The sequence below is a fragment of the Glycine max genome, chromosome 17 (assembly GCF_000004515.6).
Source record: "Glycine max cultivar Williams 82 chromosome 17, Glycine_max_v4.0, whole genome shotgun sequence".
Lineage (NCBI taxonomy): Eukaryota > Viridiplantae > Streptophyta > Magnoliopsida > Fabales > Fabaceae > Glycine > Glycine max.
Genome location: NC_038253.2, coordinates 39,698,096 through 39,717,675, shown reverse-complemented (window position 1 = coordinate 39,717,675; position 19,580 = coordinate 39,698,096). Strand labels below are relative to the sequence as shown.

The following is a 19,580-nucleotide window of genomic DNA, read 5'->3' as shown; positions in this document are numbered from 1 at the left end:
CGCCCATTATAGCTTTGTGTATCTTTGTTCATCATCCACCTTCTCAACATAATCTCATAGAAGAAAATAGAAACACCAATTTCTTACTCTCTCTTCAATCCTCTTGACTTCTGTCACTATATCGAGTGCATAGCCTTTGTGTCATATGCATCAACTAATGTGTGCAAACAAACAAACAATAAAGAAGACAAAACTTAGACCTACGTACTATTTTCAGGGAACCAAATGTGACCCCTTAAGCGGTATAAACCACTTGCTACACAAAACAATCAGACAACATAACAAATATGATTACAACCATCTAATAATCCTAACAAATAATTTGTCAAGGGTCGGACACTCCCAAACCCAAACCACAATACGTACAAATAAAGTAACAATGTATGTATATAACATAATGTAAATTCGCATGCTACAAATATAATTTGTCGGTGTTCAACTCTGTCAGTTTTACCATTCACCAATAATAATAATAATTATACGTGCATGCATCTTAGAAATTTTATTAGCAGAGAATCAACACAATTCTAGAACATACATCAATTGTCAGATCTTGCAGTTTATCTCAGTAATAATATAGTAGTTAAATCAACAGTTCCAAAAAAATAAATAATTCTAAGGTAACTTATCTAGAGACATGGATTTCAATGTTAAGCTATTTATCGTCTAAAATTACTCAGTCGCTTAGTTTTATAAAGTCTCACTTTTAACTTATTTCCAGTGTTTTGTGTCCTGGGAATCGATTTTTCATGAATCCTATATGCTACCCTATATTTTCACACCTAACAAGCTCATTTTTGAGATCAAAACTTTAAGAAAAAGAATCCATACAATTCTCACTGCCAGTTTTATTTTGTGACTGATTTTACCCTATAAAATGACCTAAAACTTGTTTTATTCATAACATTTGTTAGAAAATTCGGATTTAAGTGAAATTTAAGGCTAACCCTACGTTTAGACACCCAAATAATTCATTTTTAACTTTAAATTTTTCAAAAAAAACATATCCTCCAGTTCCAACCAAGGCAGCAACTACAAATATTAGAACATCAAACCAAGATGCAATGAAGCCTAGCTTTCAATGACAACAAGGTTAGGATTCAAAAAGTGGAAAGACCCCGCTTACCTTGATGAAGCTTCCATGAAATGACTTAGATGAAAAAATAGCTCAGGTCCTTGATTTCTCAAACTTCTAAGAATCAAAATGAAATTTTGGAATCATGAATAAGAAGCTTGCACGAATTTGGTAAGGAAAAGAAGAAGAAAAAGAAGATTAAGAGCTCCTCATCAAGCTTTGATGGAAGAAACCTTAAGAGCACTTGTATGAAGCTTGGAAGAAGAAAGAAAATGGACTTCTCTCTCCCTTGGCTGAGCTTGTGAGAAATGAGGGAGAAAGGTCTCAAAAACTTGTTTTTATAGACTTATGAAGATAAGGTCTAAGGCTTTTGTCCAAAAGAAATTTGATTATGCCTAATTGACAAGTTTAATTGACAACATGAATAACTACTTGGACAACCATGATGAACGTGCCAAGCAATGCCTTTTATGGGTGTCATTGCTTTTGAAATTTTAGCCAAAAATGGCTAAAGTAGATATAAGCAAAAATGGTTAAAATTGCTTTTTGTCAAAATTGATAAATCTTATCTTAAACATCTAGATTAATGTGCTAACTTCCTAGATTATTGTGCTAATCTCCCTAGGGATACATGTACTCAGAGTAAACCTCACATAAAGTTCACTTACATAGATAAATTTCTTACGCAATGCAATTCTTGTCCAGATGCAAATTTAACTCAAACATTTCTATTTTTCTATCAAGCTTCACTAAATTGATCACATACTTTTATATATATATATATATATATATATATATATATATATATATATATATATATATATATATATATATATATATATATATGTATGTATATGATAAGCATGAAAAGGAGAATTAAAAACATATAATCACTGCAATTAAATATACATATGATAGATGACACAACATAGAATTTTCTCCGTTAGCATGAATTGTAATTTTTGTCAAGGTGTTAAAAAAATTGCCTCTTAAGCAAAAAAAAAAAAAGCTACAAGAAAACAAAAAGGAGTGTTTCTATCTTAGATTTTTTGTTGAGCAGATACAAATTTTGTAAGTAAAAGATCTATTTTCCTTGTTATTCATTAAGCCAAAAAAACAAAGAAGTTTTTTTTAAAAAAAAATTATTCATAAGAATAAAAAACAAATACAAGAGGTTTACAACAATTGAGCTAAATCTCCTTGGTAAAATAAGGAAAATCTGCTAGATATTTCCTGAATTGGTCTTAAGAGTGTATATAACATACAAAGATCTATAGGTCTCAAGAGTATATATAACATACAAAGATCTACAGTAACTACCTTAACATGCAAAGCGATAATTCCGTGATATTTGCCTAGCCTCAATCCGATGTGACAATATGTTTCTTCATTTGAGTGAAATAAATATCAATATCATAAATCTTTCTCCCCTTTAGCCGGATCAATAATCCATTCTGAATACAATTGTTTCAAGTTATCTCTTAATTACAATAATTGAATTCATGGAATTTCATTCAATTCTAAGAAATTATCCATATGTAGAATTGAAAGAAACATGGAAGGTTTATACAGCGCACAAATGCAGACATCTCATTTGGCGGGCATGTTGTTACATTCTCTGAATTTTAGTAACTGTGGTTCTTGGGATTCAAGACTAGGAAGAACCTCCCAAAACAAATGAATAAAAACTGAGTATTATTTTTCCATAATCTGAATTACACACATCACCCTATATATATAGAACTTGGATGATGGCAGCAGTGTAACACAGAAAGATACTAAAATACTCTTATAATAGAAATCCTAACAAAATACTAGTGCTAATAGGAGTGGTGGCAGACAACATGTCTGGTACAACTACTACCCTTATGCCAGCTCGACACTCCTGCTTCTTCCTCTTGTAAGTCCTTTTTCCTATCACATGCCATAATATACTTCCAGTTAACTTGAATCTTAGTAGATGTGGTATTCAAGTTGACAAACTTTGCTCATTATGTATGAAGGAGGAGGAATTGGTTACTTATGTGCTACTTAGTTGTGTGGTTAATTTGGGTCCAACACAGGTGTTCGACCAAGTCCACAAGCCATAAACTTCGTAGCTAGGTTGGATAAGTGACATGGCACACTACTAACGGTTTGGAAACTATCTAGCAGCAACAACCTTGTTTATCTCGAGCTGTTTTGATCCTCTCCTTGCAGAAACTATGACGTTTAGATATGTGTTTCTCGAATAAGAATTTGTTGTCTTCTTTTAATTTAAAACTGGTCAAGATGAGAAAGGATAAGGACGATTTACTTATGTAAGTGTATACAAATTATTATTATTGTTATTATTATTATTATTATTATTTATTAATTAATTAATCACATAATTATTACTTTAACAAACAAAAATTATAAAATACACACACACACACACACACACATATATATATATATATATATATATATATATTTTACTAAACAAAAAAAAAATATTTCCGAAAATTTTTGCCTAAACATGAGCCGAATCAATGAAAAAAATAACAATTGGCAATTTATTTAAATTAAAAATATTAAGCTTTTAAAGTTTTATTTTTTTCTTCCAAATTTACCCTTTTCTGCACTCTTCTTTTGGGGAACACAATGCAGCCATGACATTCCCAAAAGAAGTGTATCATCTGCGGCAAACAATAATCTCACTTTTAACTAATATTTAATCCTAAAGGAGAGGGAAGAAATATTTATTTTCATTAGATAAAGATTCTTTATATGAATAAAAATATACATATATATATATATATATATATATATATATATATATATTTTAGTCATTGTCACACTCTCCTTTTAATGATTTCTTTGTTTACATTCTTTAATTTTTATTATTTTTGAAATTTTTGTTCATGTAACAATTTTTATTTATTGTTAACCTCATGAATTTTACCCATAATAATTTTTCATTTTCCCTCTAGATGTTCCTTGTTTGTGTTTAATGTGGTGTGGATATGTATATTTATATTTTTGGTCATACTCTAATGAATAATAAATGGGTAGTGAGAAGGATTTTATCATGAGAATGTGAAATATATAATATTTTGAGTATAATTTACTTGTCATTTATTGATCTTATAATAAAATTATTTGTATTATAAAAAACATAATATTTTTAACATAAGAATATTTTAATAATTATAAAATATCTTTCAAAGAAAAATAATTTAACCAAACATATGCCTTAATTATTTGAGGAATACAACAAATATTCCCAATTAATTTTGTAATTAATTAAATACTTTTTTTATTAAATACCCAAAATAACATTCCAGTATTTTATTTTCAGAAATAATAATCTCCTGCCTAAGAAAAATTATTCCTGAAACAAATGCCATGGAAAAGAAAATCAGTTTAAAATGTTGACAGATGTCAAACTTTATTGAGTCAAAAGTCAGAACATCAGTCAGACTATTTCTTTCGAAGGGATTTGGATCCTCTCCAGCCTCTCTAGCAAAAAATGTGGGTCGTTAGATCAATTTAATGGTTAATATTAAAAGAAAACAAAACACACCCCACAGCCAAACTGAGTCTCCTTCAGCAAACAAATATATGGCTACGGATCTTGATCTACTACAAAGTGAGTTTGGATAGAAAATTTTAATTAAGGAAAATAGTTTATCAGAGAATTTAAATTTCTGTAATCTAAAATTCATTGTTTGAATATTTTTTTTATGAATAATTTAAATTTTTAAAATTTCAAAACATAATTTTAAACAACTAAAAATGTGAAATTTTAATTTCCTTCTAAAATGTGAGAAATTGAAATACTCTTTTTGAAGAATCTTTTAAAACCTCTCTTCCACGAAAGTTCATGAAATCTCATTCTTGAACTCATGACTCTTCCTTCACGCTGATGATCCTCTTCTTCAAGAAACATCATATGAGCTTGTGGAGCATCGATTGAGTGTGGGCGTAAGGGACACGTGCACCCGCCAGTTAGGGGAGCAATCAATATCCATCACCTGGGTCATGCCTTGCGTCGTTGACTGAATAATGTGTTCGGGTGTGGTGGTGTACGCCGTCGTGTCACAGTTCTCCTACGACTTCTCATGCTGCAGTATTTTCTCTGTGGAAGCACACCAATCATATCTTCTCTTCTCTTTGCATTCATTTTCTTTCACCCTCACAATTTTAATTTTTTTTATCTAAATACAAAATTTTAAAAATAAAAAAATTTCAATTGAAGTATTTAAATTTTTTAAAATTTATCAGAATTTTAAATTTTCTGATGCAAACACACGGAATTTTTAGACGGTACAAATCTCAACCCTTCAAAATATTTATTTGGAATTAAAATTAGACATAACTTTTGCTTTAAAAAATTAATCACCAATTGATGGAAGCAGCATGTACAAATTTTATAGCTTTCGTATATATGCCATCCCAAAACCAAACTTAAGTATAACTTGGTACAAATTTGTGGCATGTAATTGCATTTTGAGCAAGGGAGTTATCTGTTGTTGAACAAGATTGTAAGGTGCTGCAGTTTTTGTTTTTATTTTTATTGAGGGAGTGGGCTTTCTTTCTTTTGGGACTTTCTCTTCCCTCATTTTATGGGTTTTATTGAATTATGGAACAAGAATGACAAAATAGAGATTATAAATGTAGCGGTTACCATGAGTTCACAGGTAACAGGAAACTTGGGTGAGTTATGTTTCTTTTATTTTAATCTTAACCGTTATATTAATCTAACGCTTCATATTTATTGCTGGAGAGGATCCAGCGCTCTCTTGGATTTTCCTTTGCCCTAGAGAAGTTCATTCCGATTGCCGCTCAAGCATTTTGGAGCTTCAAAATCAAATGGGGTTTGCCCAAACATTCGATTTTCTCGGTAAAGTCTTCGTTTTTCGCTTCTTCTCACTCTCTACTTGTCACTGCTGTGGCCAGGTTTAGAGTTCTTGAATTCTATTACTTACTCTTGTTCACATTCCAAACCTGAGTTTAATTGACACTTTCTTGAGTTTATGTTCACATCATGTCTAACAACAATACCAACTCCTCGAATGCTCCTAATCCTAACCCCCAACATTTCTTGCAAAACAATGGTGTGGGAATGCCACCCCAGCCACAGTTAGGTGCAGGCCAAAACTTGATGCCCCCTTTTATGCAGCCTCACATGAATGCAGCACCTTTCATGAATGCTGCAAATCACAATCATTTTCCCTTGCATAGGCCTCATATGGGTCATCAACAGGGTCAACCCCATGTGGTGGGGGGTTTAGGTCCCCAAAACAGTGTTGTTGGCAATGCCAATTACAACAATCCAATGTTTCCTGTTCAGGGACAAGTCATGCAGAATCAAGCTCAACTCAATTTGTCTCCACTCCAGGGACAATTTTTAGCTCAAAGTATTCTCAACATGCTTCAGCAACCTAACATGAATATGAGTATGAGTATGCCAAATGGCCAGTTTTGTGGCCCTTATCCTATGCAGAATATGAATCAGCAGTTACCTATGCAAATGTCAAACCCTCCTCAAGGGGTTCCGTATGGTATGCATCCCAGTTCCCGCCCCGTGTTTAGGTTTCCAAACCAAGTGCCTCAGGCTATGGTCCCCCAGAATTCAATGTTTTCCACAAATCCCCAGTTAGGTTTTGTTCCTGGAAATCAGGTCCGCCCGCAGATTGACCCAAACGAGAAAATCCTGGCTCCGCCAAATGCGAATGCAAATGCTTTTGTATCATCATCACCTTTTCCATCTCAGCAATTACAAGGGAATACTTCTGGATCAGTTAATCCTAATTTGGCTCACACAAATAACTCTCAACCTCCTGCATTTATGAAACAGGTACTTAAAACTGAAGTGTTTCTGTCTTTTCAATGTGTATTAGCGGAATTTGTTATTCTATTCTACTACATGTAGATACTATTATATAAGATGCTCTGGCTATTATATTTACTGCAAATCCCATTAATTGCTGCAGGAAACTCCTAATAGCAATATTAAAACTAATGTTCCAAACTCTAACTGGAAGGGATCACCAAGCAAAAACTTAAAAAATAAACCAAATCGAGGCAGGTTTCAAGGAGGGTATGTTATTTTTTTCTCTCTATTGTTATTCTTGCTTTATTGGGTTAACAATTTATCACTTACCTGTTTTTCCTGGGAGTTACAATTGTTGTCCTGTTCCTTTAGATTCCAGAAGTCAAAATTTCATGATGTCAACAATGGAAAGAGGGGAAGTGGGTTTCCTAAAGAACATAATGGCAAAGGTCTGAACTTTTCTTACTTGTTACCACAACAAAAACATTTTTTTTCTGTGGTTAGACTAATGCTTGTGGCGAAAGCAGGGCCTAACAGTGGGAGGGCAGGACACTATGGTTTAAAACCAAAGGAACTTAAGCAGCAACCAGAAAGGTAGCTTCTGCTTGACTTTCTGATCCATTCTTATCTGGTCCCAGTCTATTGCCTGCTAGCAGTCCTTACACTCAACTTTTAATTGTCTTTGTTTCATAATGATAACGTGTAACAGGATGCTAACTAAGTAATCCTTTGTTTATTGGCTGCTTCCTGGAAATGAAGGCTATTTTAAATTTCTGTTTCTAGAGTCTTAAAAAAATGATGCTAGTAGACATCATCTGAATTTAATATTTTCTTTAAAATTTGAGAATGTTACTTGAATAAAGAGTATGTACATCAGAAAGGTAAAATAATTTTTTTAGATATTTTTTGCCGCTCTGTTAGAAGTTTAGGCATATTATCCTCAATTCTGTGCCCAAATTTTAAGTTTTCTAGACTGTCATTAGTCACTACATATTGGAAATAGGGAATAAGTCAATTCTGTATTTTACCCAGATTTGTAACCAGCTTTCAGAAATTCAATAATTTACTCAACTAAATTTTAGCTAAAGCTAGTGTAGCAATGTAAAAAGACTTGACATATAAGCTTGTGGTATAGGAAACTATTTGAGTTCATTTGAATTTTGAACTATGAGATCAAGCAAGGTAGTAAAAAAACATCTGAGTTGGAAAATACTGTAACATAATGGTGACCATCAGGGCATGTTAAAGATCCAAAATTGTATCCACCAGTGGCCTCCTTGCCATAGGATGAGACTTTATAGGTCATTCTTTGAACACCCTCTGAAATCACAAGTTTATTGGGGATGACCTTCACAACCAATCCCTCAGGTGCACACACTTTTACAGTGTATGTGGCATTAAGGGATCCAACATTGGTAACTGTTCTTGTGAGAACCTTTTTGCTTTCTCTTGCCTTTTAAGTGTTCTTATTGAGATTGATGGGTATTTGATGTTGGAGATAAGGTCTTCAGAGGAGTTCCTTGGGCAGTTAAAGTTAGTCATAGGCATTGATCTTATATTTTTTATTGAATAGCCATAATAACAAAGGAATCTGATATAGTCTTCCACATATGTTTCAAAGACTAAGCCAGGGTTGAGAGCTCAGAGTGGATTAATTTCCTCAACTCCCATTTCACGTGAGTTGACAAAAAGTAGTTTGAGCTGTTAGTAAGAGGTTTTCTCAAGTTTTTTTAGTTTGTAGCTGAAGAATGGAAGAGGAAGAGAACAACATAAGTGTCACTTCTCTCTTTCTATCACACATATCCTTAAAAGACTAGAAAAAAGGTGTTTGGTCTAGAGCCTGTTGTCATCAATGCTGGTTTGATTTGGTCATTGAAGGACTCCATTTTTCATGTCTGATTTAATGAGTGCCACTGCAGCTGTCACATGTGGGCAAGCCATAGATGCAGCAGATTTTATGCCAAACAAGGATGGCTTTTTTCCAATGGGAACACTTCCTTGTTCACTACTTTTAGGAATCATGGCAGCCAAAATGCCAGTTCCTGGCACCATCACATCCTGCTGGACAACAAACTTGCCATAATGTGAACGAAACATTGAGTGCATCGTTCTCAAGATGCTTATGCGATTCAAGTTCATGGATAAATGAAAACAGCATTTAGCAACATAGGGCATAAAAATACCTTGAGAATGTTTCCTGTTAGGTTTGAAGGACTCAGGATGAGAAAGATGCAACAATTGTTGAAGGCTTATATCTAGTAATTTCTATTGGAAGAGTTGTTGCAATTGGGTTTTTGTAATGGAGGCATGATAGACTGAGCTACAGCTAGCATATTATTTTTCAACTTTTACATTCGTCATGAACATGAATGTGTTTTGTGTGTCTGTGTGTAATTATTATTTGAGTCAATTTGAATTTTAAACTATGAGATCAAGCACGTGTTAGTTAAAAAACATCTGTGATTCTATATAATTAAAACACCCTGCCTCTCTTCAACAATTGAGTCAATAAGGTTGTGACCTTTCACAATTTTGGTGCCAAAACGTGCAATTTTTCGTTCAAATAAATATCTTCCAGAATCCAGATAACCATCTAAATGAAAACTTAGATTTCTTTTTGGTGTTATTTTTAGAAATTATGTATGCTTTCTTGTAGAATTTTTGTTTCGCCTTTTCTCTATTGAATTACATTTCTTAATCTTTTAATTTCACAGCTTATTCTTTTATACTGAAAACATCTTAACTCTAACCCTGATTTTGTGTGTGATTGTTATTATTTCATTTCTTGAATGGTTAGATCCTTGTCTGCAACTTACACTGTACAAGAAATACAACAGTGGCGTGAAGCACGGAAAAAGAATCACCCTTTTAATAACAACATTCAGAAGGTTTTATACAAACTGATCTACCTACTGCTTGTGCTTATCAGATCAGATGTTATTTTTGTCTAATAACCAATTCCTGAATCACTACCTACAGAAGCACAGTGAATGCCCAAAAGACAGCAAGGCCATTAATAGGGAGGTCTTACAAAGAGAGGTATTCTTATTAGAGGGATGCTATTAGCATATAATACCTCCCAATATAATTTTTATATTACCAAATTTAATTTTGTTGTTCTATAAAGAGCTATGCAAATACTATTATTTTAGCATGAAATATAAGTGCTGACAAATAAAAGTTTATTTGACTCGGCAAATAGTATTCCAAATCATTGATGTAGTGTATATACTTTGTCTTTGCAGCTCAAGGAGGTATTAGCAAAGCAGGCTGAATTGGGAGTTGAAGTTGCTGAAATACCATCATACTACCTGAAGAATTCTGACAATCAAGGTCTTCAGAGTGAAGCGAAAAACAAATATACTGACAAAAGAAAATTCCAAAACAAGTTCAACAAGAAATCAGACAGAAAAGGTCGGTTCGCCGAGAAGCAGAAGTTTGCTGACAAAGATTTTTCAGAAAGCCCCTCTTTGAAGAAGAGGAAGCCAACATTATTGCAGAAACTTTTGAGTTCAGACGTAAAGAGGGATAAGAGCCACCTGCTTCAAGTTTTAAGGTTCATGGTAATGAATTCTTTCTTCAGACATATTCCTGATAAGGCGCTGAGATATCCGTCGGTTGAGGTTAAAGAAAAAGGGTCTGAAGTTTCTGGTGAAAAAAAACACTTGCACACTGGAAAAGATGTTCTTAACCGAGGGAGTGAGGAAACAGTTCAAAAAATTGTGATCTTCAATAATGATAATGGCCATGATTGTGATGATGACGAGAATGACTCTATTGTTGATAATAATCTTCATAAAGATCCTTCTTCCTTGGTTAAAAGACAGTGTGATGGTGGAGAAGGAATTAAGAAATCTGATGAAGAGGAGGGAGAAATTTTAGAATGAAATTCCAAGGTTGCTCTCTCTATTTTTGCAGCAAAATTTTTGAACTCTGATGGTAACATTTTCTGTTAAATCAATTTTGTTTCTATCGTTGTTTTACCAATATGCATACAATGTTACAGTAAATATGTTTTCGCAGCAATGCTTTTGAATACTAATAGTTGCACTATACTTGAGCACATACATATGATGTTTGACGCTGTCACATACACATAACTCATTGTTATATTAGGACTTCTCTTAGCACATACATTTGCCACTTATTAAACATGCGTATGGGTTTTTCCTATTTGCACATTTGATTGAATTTTTCACATCCATATTTTTAAAATATGTTTAAATATTTTTTTAGTCCTTGTTTTGCAATTTTTTTTTCTGTATTAGTCTTTGTAAAATATATTTATTTTGTTTTTCGTTATTAAAATATTTTAGATGTTTTTTTACTGTTTAAAATATATTTTTTTCTATTTAAACTGTTATCTTAAACGTTTTACTTTAACAAGAAAAATAAAAATAAACACATTTTATAAAGATTAAAAAAAATATTGCAATGACGAACCATTTTTTTCTGTGTGACTGTTTTTTTCATCACATGGTTTCTAGCCCATTTTTATGGACCATACAAGAGTTAACTCAACGCACGAACATTGTTGCCTAGTCCAACTTTCCAAAAATCATAACAGCCTAAAACAACAGGAACCAAGAAGCAGGCCATGTCCACTCTCATGAACCTATTGTTCGTGGCAATTACTAAGTAACCCCATTTTTTGCTTGGTATACCCCAAAATGCCTAATATTTCCTTTTTACCCTTCCTCTCCCAAGCTGCATCTCCCTCAAACCTCCATGACCACCATAACCAAACTTCACCCAACCACCAAACACCATTGCTGCACTCAAACACCACTATTGCCACCACCCAATGCCACCATCGTGCCACCACCCAACCACCACCACCATGACCACTTGACCCACAAACCTTTACGCTTCGCGTTGCACCACTTCCATATAGTTATGGATTGCTCAATCTATAATATATTTTGTATTTTGTATTATGAATTACTCAATCCAAACTATATGGAGTGGAGCGACACAATGTGTGGAGGTTTGTGGGTTGCATCGCGATGGAGGGTGGTGACACAATAGGTTTGGTTTGATGTGGAGGTGACATTGGGTGGTTGCGGGGTGCAGCGCTGTTATTGGGTGGAGGTGGGGTATGAAGGTCATGGAGGTTTGGGGGCAGAGGTGATTAGGCTTTGCTCGGAAGAAAAAGGGTAAAAATGAAATATTAGGAATTTTGGGGTGCATCAAACAAAAAATGGAACATATTAAGAAATTTCCTTGTCACGTGGGGGAACATTTTCTTGCAACCCTCATTCCCTTAGTGGGCCTTCTCACACGTGAGAGCCCATGCTATCATCCATTTGACCTAGCAAGCACACACATGACACTGTTCCCAGGCCAGGTCCACTCACATTGCCCTATTGTTACGCGGGAAAACACACGTGCGAGCCCATGTCACCCATTTGACCTACGGATTAAACTAGGGTTTCCCCTTTTTTTCCACTATATAAGCCACACCCTTACGTGCGTGCCGTGCGGTGCAGCCCCTTCTGCCCTCCCCAGCCATTAACTGAAAAAAAAAACCAAAAAACCAAAAATACTACAAATTTTTTTCAGTTTCTCCGCCGCCGCACAACCACCACCTCCTCCGTTCGGATCTCCGGCGGACCTACTATCCCTACTACTACTCTACTCTATTTACACGGAAGAACAAAAAACTATCCCCCTCCCCCAAAAAAAACCCCAAAGCGGCTCGGTTAGGGTTTAGTTTTGTACCATTTCGTGTAATCTAATTTTTCATCCGTAAAAATCTAATTTTGAGGCGGCGAGATGGCGGAGATTCAGGTGCAGCATCAGAGTCCGGTGTCGGCGGCTCCTCCTCCAAACGGCGGCGTGGCGAACGCCCCGAACAACGCGAACCAGTTCGTGACGACGTCGTTGTACGTTGGCGATCTAGACCAGAATGTCAACGACTCGCAGCTCTACGATCTGTTCAACCAGGTCGGCCAAGTCGTTTCGGTGCGCGTCTGCAGGGACCTTACTACGCGTCGTTCACTCGGTTACGGCTACGTTAATTTCAGTAACCCTCAGGATGGTAAAACATAAAACAAAATTCCTCTGTTTTGTGTGAAAATGAAAATCGTGGAAATTTTGGTTAATTGTTTGGTTTTTTGTGTGTTGGATTTTCAGCGGCGAGGGCATTGGATGTGCTGAATTTCACTCCACTTAACAACAGATCTATTAGGATCATGTATTCTCATCGAGATCCTAGTCTTAGGAAGAGTGGTACTGCGAATATTTTTATCAAGGTGCGCACTTTTTGTTGTATTTTTACGTTGAAAAAGAAAAATGACTACTTGATGGTGTGAATTGTCGACTTAGTTGATGGAATTCGTCAATAAACTTGTTTGTGTTCGCTTCTTAGTCCTTAAATTTGCCCAATTTGTAATTTGTAATAAGCTAGAAGGACTAAAGTTTTAAATTTAGGGATGTTTTGCCTATTTTGATAACATTAGCTCTTATGGCATATAACTAAGACCAACTAAAAGTAGAAAGTATTTATTGGGAAAGTAAAAATTTATTACATTTTTCTATTTTCAACGTAATAAAATGGTTTCTTTATTATTTTTCTAATAATAATCTTTTTTATTTAATTGCTTAAAAGTCAGACGTAAGGATGAGGTTAACAATGAAGAAACCTGTATTTTAATTTAGCTTAATTGGAAAGTAGTTCTATGACTAAGGGTGGTGGGTCTTTTGTTTTAAGAAAAGTGAAAGTATAAAATGCAATAGAAACCAATAAAAAGTTTTGATTTCTATATAAAATTTTTAGATCAGGAAACAGTGAAAACAAGGTGGCATTTTTGTAAACCTAAAACGAACAATAAACCAATCAATCCTTTAGTTTTCTATTTGCTTATTTTTTTTAGAGTAGTGGCTAGGCAATGAAGTTCTTTTTTGTTGTTGCCTGTTGTTTATATAGAATCTCATGTTTCTAATGATATTGGTGGTGCAGAATTTGGATAAGGCTATTGACCACAAGGCCTTACATGATACTTTTTCTTCTTTTGGACTCATTCTTTCTTGCAAAATAGCAACTGATGCTTCTGGTCTGTCTAAGGGCTATGGTTTTGTTCAATTTGACAATGAAGAGGCTGCACAGAATGCTATTGACAAGTTAAATGGCATGCTGATCAATGATAAGCAGGTCTATGTAGGCCATTTCCTGCGAAAGCAAGATAGAGAGAATGCTCTCAGCAAGACAAAATTTAATAATGTCTATGTGAAAAACTTATCAGAGTCAACCACGGATGAAGAGTTGATGATAAATTTTGGAGAATATGGTACCATTACTAGTGCTTTAATAATGAGAGATGCTGATGGTAAATCAAGGTGTTTTGGCTTTGTCAATTTTGAAAACCCAGACGATGCTGCCAAAGCTGTTGAGGGACTTAATGGGAAGAAATTTGATGATAAGGAATGGTATGTTGGAAAAGCCCAGAAAAAATCTGAGCGTGAACAAGAACTGAAAGGACGATTTGAGCAGAGCATAAAGGAAGCTGCTGACAAATATCCAGGTTTGAACTTGTATCTCAAGAACTTGGATGATACAATCAGTGATGAAAAACTTAAGGAAATGTTTGCCGACTATGGTACAATAACTTCTTGCAAGGTGTGTAAATGTCATTTCTTTGCTGGTATGTTATGGTCAGGTCTTTTTCATTGTTAGCAGATTTAAGCAATGCATATCACATCTCACCTATTCTGTAGGTTATGCGAGACCCGACTGGAATCAGCAGAGGATCAGGATTTGTTGCATTTTCAACTCCTGAGGAAGCAACTCGAGCTGTATGTAACTCCGTAAACCATAAATATACTAATGTGCTAATATTAATTTGTTTTGCTAAAGAACCTTAGTTTTCATTTACATATCTGTTGGTATTTGTAGCTTGGTGAGATGAATGGTAAAATGTTTGCTGGAAAACCTCTGTATGTTGCCCTTGCACAGAGAAAAGAAGAGAGAAGAGCAAGGTTACAGGTAATCCTGTAGTAACAATGGCTCAACTGTTTATTTTGTGCTGTATTTGTACACTGATAAGTTTGAAGTTTCTAGCACAGAAATGCCTGCATTTAGTCCATGAATGATAGTTATTTGGTATGTTTATTTGCCTGTTTTAGTTTAATAAACTTAATTTTCTCAAAAATATTTCCTATGTCTGTTTATTAGCAAAAGTTGTGTATTGAAAACCTGAAATTTTGTTACTTTGAAGAATAGACACAATATACAATACCGTATATTGATTGGGGTAGGTGATGGTGTTGAGGGGCCTAATCTTAGGTGCTAAGGTTAGGTGAGAGATGGATGGAGCCAGCAGATCCCTCTTGTTGACTGAGGCCCTGCTCCTTCAGTTGGGTGTACACCATGCAGACCTTTAGGGTATTCTTTCCATTTTCCCCTCATATGTGAGGTGTTCCACTTAAGTTCTCGGTGGCTGGTATGCCTGGCCCATGTTATCATCAGTTTTCATTGTAAATGTCTCAAAATTAGAATCACTGCCAAGGCAGGAAATATATTAAGTCACTGCTAAGTGCTAAGTCAAGTAAGTGTTGTTTTACATTTTTTAATTCTTCTATTCTTTATCTGTAACAATTAAATACCTTTTTTTAATTCTGCTGCACCACCTACATGTCTATTTTCAATGTTGCCCTTTTAAATAGGCTTTATATCCTACCTTATGCCTACTATACTATCATCTGTGTCTTTAACCTAATTACATGTTTTGTGGTCATCTATAGAAACTAGTTTTGTATGCTTTTTTTCTGCCTGTTATACATTTGCTGCAATATCATGCTTTATCACTTAACAATTAAGATTATATTTATCTTGTACATGTTTTGACTCCTCATTATTCGTTGGTGAGGCATGTGCTTTTTGGTGCTTCTATTGGCATCTCTTTTTGACCACTATGGATATGAAATCATATGATATGAACAGGGATGTGAAACTTTTTAACACAGAATATAAAGTGGCTGGCATAGCTTTGCAGCAATTCATGGGTGTTGTATAGCAACTGTAATGAGAATTACTGTAGGTTGGGTAAATTAAAATGTAATTAGAATTCACCATTATTACCGCTTTCTTGCAGGCACAATTTTCACAGATGAGGCCTGTTGCAATAACGCCTTCTGTTGCGCCCCGTATGCCTCTCTACCCTCCTGGTGCTCCTGGTCTTGGACAACAATTTTTGTATGGGCAAGGACCCCCAGCCATGATGCCTCCACAAGTAATTAATTATTAGCCAGTTGTTTACCTCTTTAACTTCTATTTTTGTTGCTATCATGCATTATATGTGGAAAAACATTTCAAAAGTCAAGTTCAACTTTAGCTTTTCAGTTATTTACATTGCTGTTGGTCTAAACTTGTGCTTCTCAGCAATGGTGTTTCTCTTTGTATTCTACTCTTCCACATAGGCTACATGTGTGTTATGCTACTGACCATCATGCCATGGACATTATTATATTTTCATGTTAGGCTTATTTTGTTCAATTTATTAGTTTAGATGGAGAAATAACTGTAATCATCCCTCAAATGCAGGCTGGATTTGGTTACCAGCAGCAACTAGTTCCGGGAATGAGACCTGGTGGTGGTCCCATGCCAAGCTTCTTTGTTCCCATGGTTCAGCAGGGCCAACAAGGGCAGCGCCCAGTGGGCCGCCGAGGAACAGGTCCTGTGCAACAACCCCAGCAGCCAATGCCAATGATGCAGCAGCAGGTCTGCTCTTGCACTAAGTTTTCAATATTTTTGTTTGTCTCTTACATTACTTATATGCATACCTGATGGTGAGATACTTTCTTATTTGTTTGTCAGATGCTTCCAAGGGGACGTGTCTATCGTTACCCTCCTGGCCGCAACATGCAAGATGTCCCACTTCAAGTTGCAGCTGGTGGAATGCTGTCGGTCCCTTATGACATGGGAGGTCTGCCAATGCGCGATGCTGTGGGACAGCCAATGCCCATTCAAGCTTTGGCTACAGCCCTCGCAAATGCTCCACCAGAACAGCAGAGGACTGTAAGTAACATTTCCTGCAATTGTTTTTGGTACATTTTGGGTTGAGTACTCCCTGATTTGTGTTCTGTGTTATAATAATCCTGTATTGATTTTTTTTATCGTGAATGGTTTTGCTAGATGCTCGGTGAAGCTTTATACCCACTTGTGGATCAGCTGGAACATGATTCTGCTGCAAAGGTTACAGGCATGCTTCTGGAGATGGACCAGCCTGAAGTTTTACATCTGATTGAGTCACCAGATGCTCTGAAGGCAAAAGTTGCTGAAGCCATGGATGTGTTGAGAAATGTTGCTCAACAGCAAACCAACCCAGCTGATCAACTAGCCTCACTCTCTCTCAATGACAATCTTGTGTCTTAGATTCCGTTAGTCATTTGACAAGAATCTGTACACCAGTTATTTCTATCCCGTACGCTACCCACCAGTTTATTTGCAGGTGTCTTAGATGTTTTGTTTTAGTCAGAGTACTAAGGAAGTTTATGTTCTTGGTTGTTTTGGTTTCACCTTTTTCGTATCTGGATTGCTGTAGGATTAGCATAACCTGTTGGATTTATTAGATATGCATTTGTGGTTTGGATTATTTTCCTCCATTGTTCTATTATATTGTTCGTGTGAACTTCTTTAATTCGTTATTTGTTGCTAAGACATTTGTTTTTCCCGTTAACGTGAGCTTTGAATATTTGTGTTTGGGGCACGGAAGGTAAATGACATCTTATGGGTGGTAAATAGATGTTTAAAACAAATCTAGAAAATTATCGATGTAAGTAAATTCATCACCTTTAATTATTTAATTTGACTTTTGAAACTGAATTATTTTTTCCTTTTTATTTTTAATTTGGATAATCACTCTTCAATTGGTTTTTTTAAAATAATTTTTGCTTATTGTAGTTTTTTATTTCTTAAAGATTTTTATTTAGTTCTTGCTATTAAGTATAGTATTTAATGACGAGTAATTGTGATGATAATTTATGGATTTGTTATGTCATTAAGGAGTAAAATAGGTAAGTCGTGTAATTTTTGTTTGGATAAATCAAGATAGGCTTTTTGATTGTTTTGATGTTATACTTTAATGCATTGCTAAGGGTGTCATCCATAAATTAAGGCTTTGATTAGGGAAAAAAAGAAGAAAATCTAGTTACCTTTAATCCATGAGTATTACTTAACGTGACACATTAACAATCCCTTAAATTAAGATTTCCTTATGTCAAGAACTAAAGTGATATAGATAGTTGAAAAGAGAAACCAAGTTGGATGGGATTGAATATTTTTTTCCTTATTAGAAAAATTTTTTTGGAAACTATGAACAGTTTGCTAAACATAAATTCTTGACTATTTAAGTTAAAAATTTACCATTTGTATTCTTTCTTATATGGACAAGAATTCTTCAAAACTCAAGTATTATTACCCAATTTTTCCGAGCTTAAAATTAAGTAGTTTTAGTACGTGAAAGCTTCACACTCCCAAAATCTTTTACTTTGTGTTTCGTTTTGCGTTTTGTTTTCCTATAATCACGTTAGGTTCAATGCTAACGGGAGCAATTTTCACGTTTTTTTTTAATTGGACGTGAAAAACAGTCATACGCATGTTAAGGATGCTGAACAAAACTTGCTATTACTAATATCAAGGACCAAAAATAGCCTGGGCCATGATATTTAAAGACCAGAGTATACTGCATATACAATATCAAGGATCAATCTTAAGATTTACTCTTGTTAAACATTTCTCTTTCTATGTTGGACTTTTCCACACCTTGTCTGACACCCTTAATATATGGACCTTTTATGCAAAAATTATTAAAAGTAAATGTCGGATTAGTGCACTATTTTATATAAAAAGTTTTGTAATAATAAAATAAATATTTAAGCGTTTGCATAAATCTACAAAAGAAAAATGCTAGTCATGGTTTTTTTACAAATTATTTTTTTAAACATTTTTTTAGCATAAGAAAATTTAAAATAGTCTGCATTTTTTTTTAAATTATTTAGTTGCCTTAAAAGATTTTAAGAGTTTCATTTTGATATGTTGTTAGTATAATAATTTTTACAATGTCAACTAATTAAAATTTATTTTAGATATAACTTATAAATATTTATTGCAGAAGTCAATGATGTTATGATACATGATAATCCATAGTTAAGTGACAGTAAAACAATTTACACTATCATTATATTCTAATTATACTAAAAAATTTAGACATTTTCTAGTTGATAAAGTATTCTTTACTTAAGAAAAGAAGAAAATAGAAACAAATTAAAAAGGCATGTTTTCACTTTTCAACTAAGAAAAAATTTATTATAGGAACGTGTAATATTTCATTAATTAATATCATAGTAACAGTGAACGTGTACACAACTGATATATATATATATATATATATATATATATATATATATATATATATATATATATATATATATATATATATATATATATTTTTTTTTTTTTTTTTTTTTTTTTTTTTATATCCCCCCCCAAGTATTTTTCCCGGAAAAATATTTTTTCCTCTCTCTAACAAAAGGAAAAAAAAAACAAATGTGGAGGGGGGGGGGGATTATATTTTCTTTTTTATTATTAAAAGAGGAGGTGTTTTTAAATTTGAAAGTTTAGGTAGATTTGTGAAATTTTTTATGGGCCGCGATCTATATATAAATGGGGATAAAGTGGGGGAAAATATATAAAAAATATTTTTTTTA

At 34.2% G+C, this 19,580-nt stretch overlaps 2 protein-coding genes across 3 annotated transcripts; both read left to right on the top strand.

Annotated features, from left to right (window-relative positions):
* Positions 1-5,697: 5,697 nt before the first annotated feature.
* LOC100789443 (uncharacterized) lies at positions 5,698-10,938 on the top strand. 2 transcript variants are annotated; one of them, XM_006601218.4, is made up of 8 exons: positions 5,698-5,739; positions 5,835-6,899; positions 7,036-7,142; positions 7,248-7,324; positions 7,403-7,469; positions 9,673-9,763; positions 9,855-9,914; positions 10,121-10,938. In XM_006601218.4, exons 2-8 carry the CDS (start codon positions 6,087-6,089, stop codon positions 10,760-10,762), a joined length of 1,857 nt encoding a protein of 618 aa, XP_006601281.1. In that variant the 5' UTR covers positions 5,698-5,739; positions 5,835-6,086; the 3' UTR covers positions 10,763-10,938. The 2 variants fall into 2 exon arrangements, with proteins under 2 accessions (XP_006601281.1, XP_006601280.1); XM_006601217.4 differs by lacking the exon at positions 5,698-5,739 and having other exon boundaries at positions 5,765-6,899.
* A 1,396-nt stretch (positions 10,939-12,334) lies between these two features.
* Positions 12,335-17,467, top strand: LOC100811385 (polyadenylate-binding protein 2). Its single transcript, XM_003550284.4, has 9 exons — positions 12,335-12,915; positions 13,011-13,129; positions 13,837-14,493; positions 14,592-14,669; positions 14,770-14,859; positions 15,968-16,105; positions 16,417-16,593; positions 16,690-16,890; positions 17,008-17,467. Exons 1-9 carry the CDS (start codon positions 12,651-12,653, stop codon positions 17,245-17,247), a joined length of 1,965 nt encoding a protein of 654 aa, XP_003550332.1. The 5' UTR covers positions 12,335-12,650; the 3' UTR covers positions 17,248-17,467.
* The last annotated feature ends 2,113 nt before the right edge of the window (positions 17,468-19,580 follow it).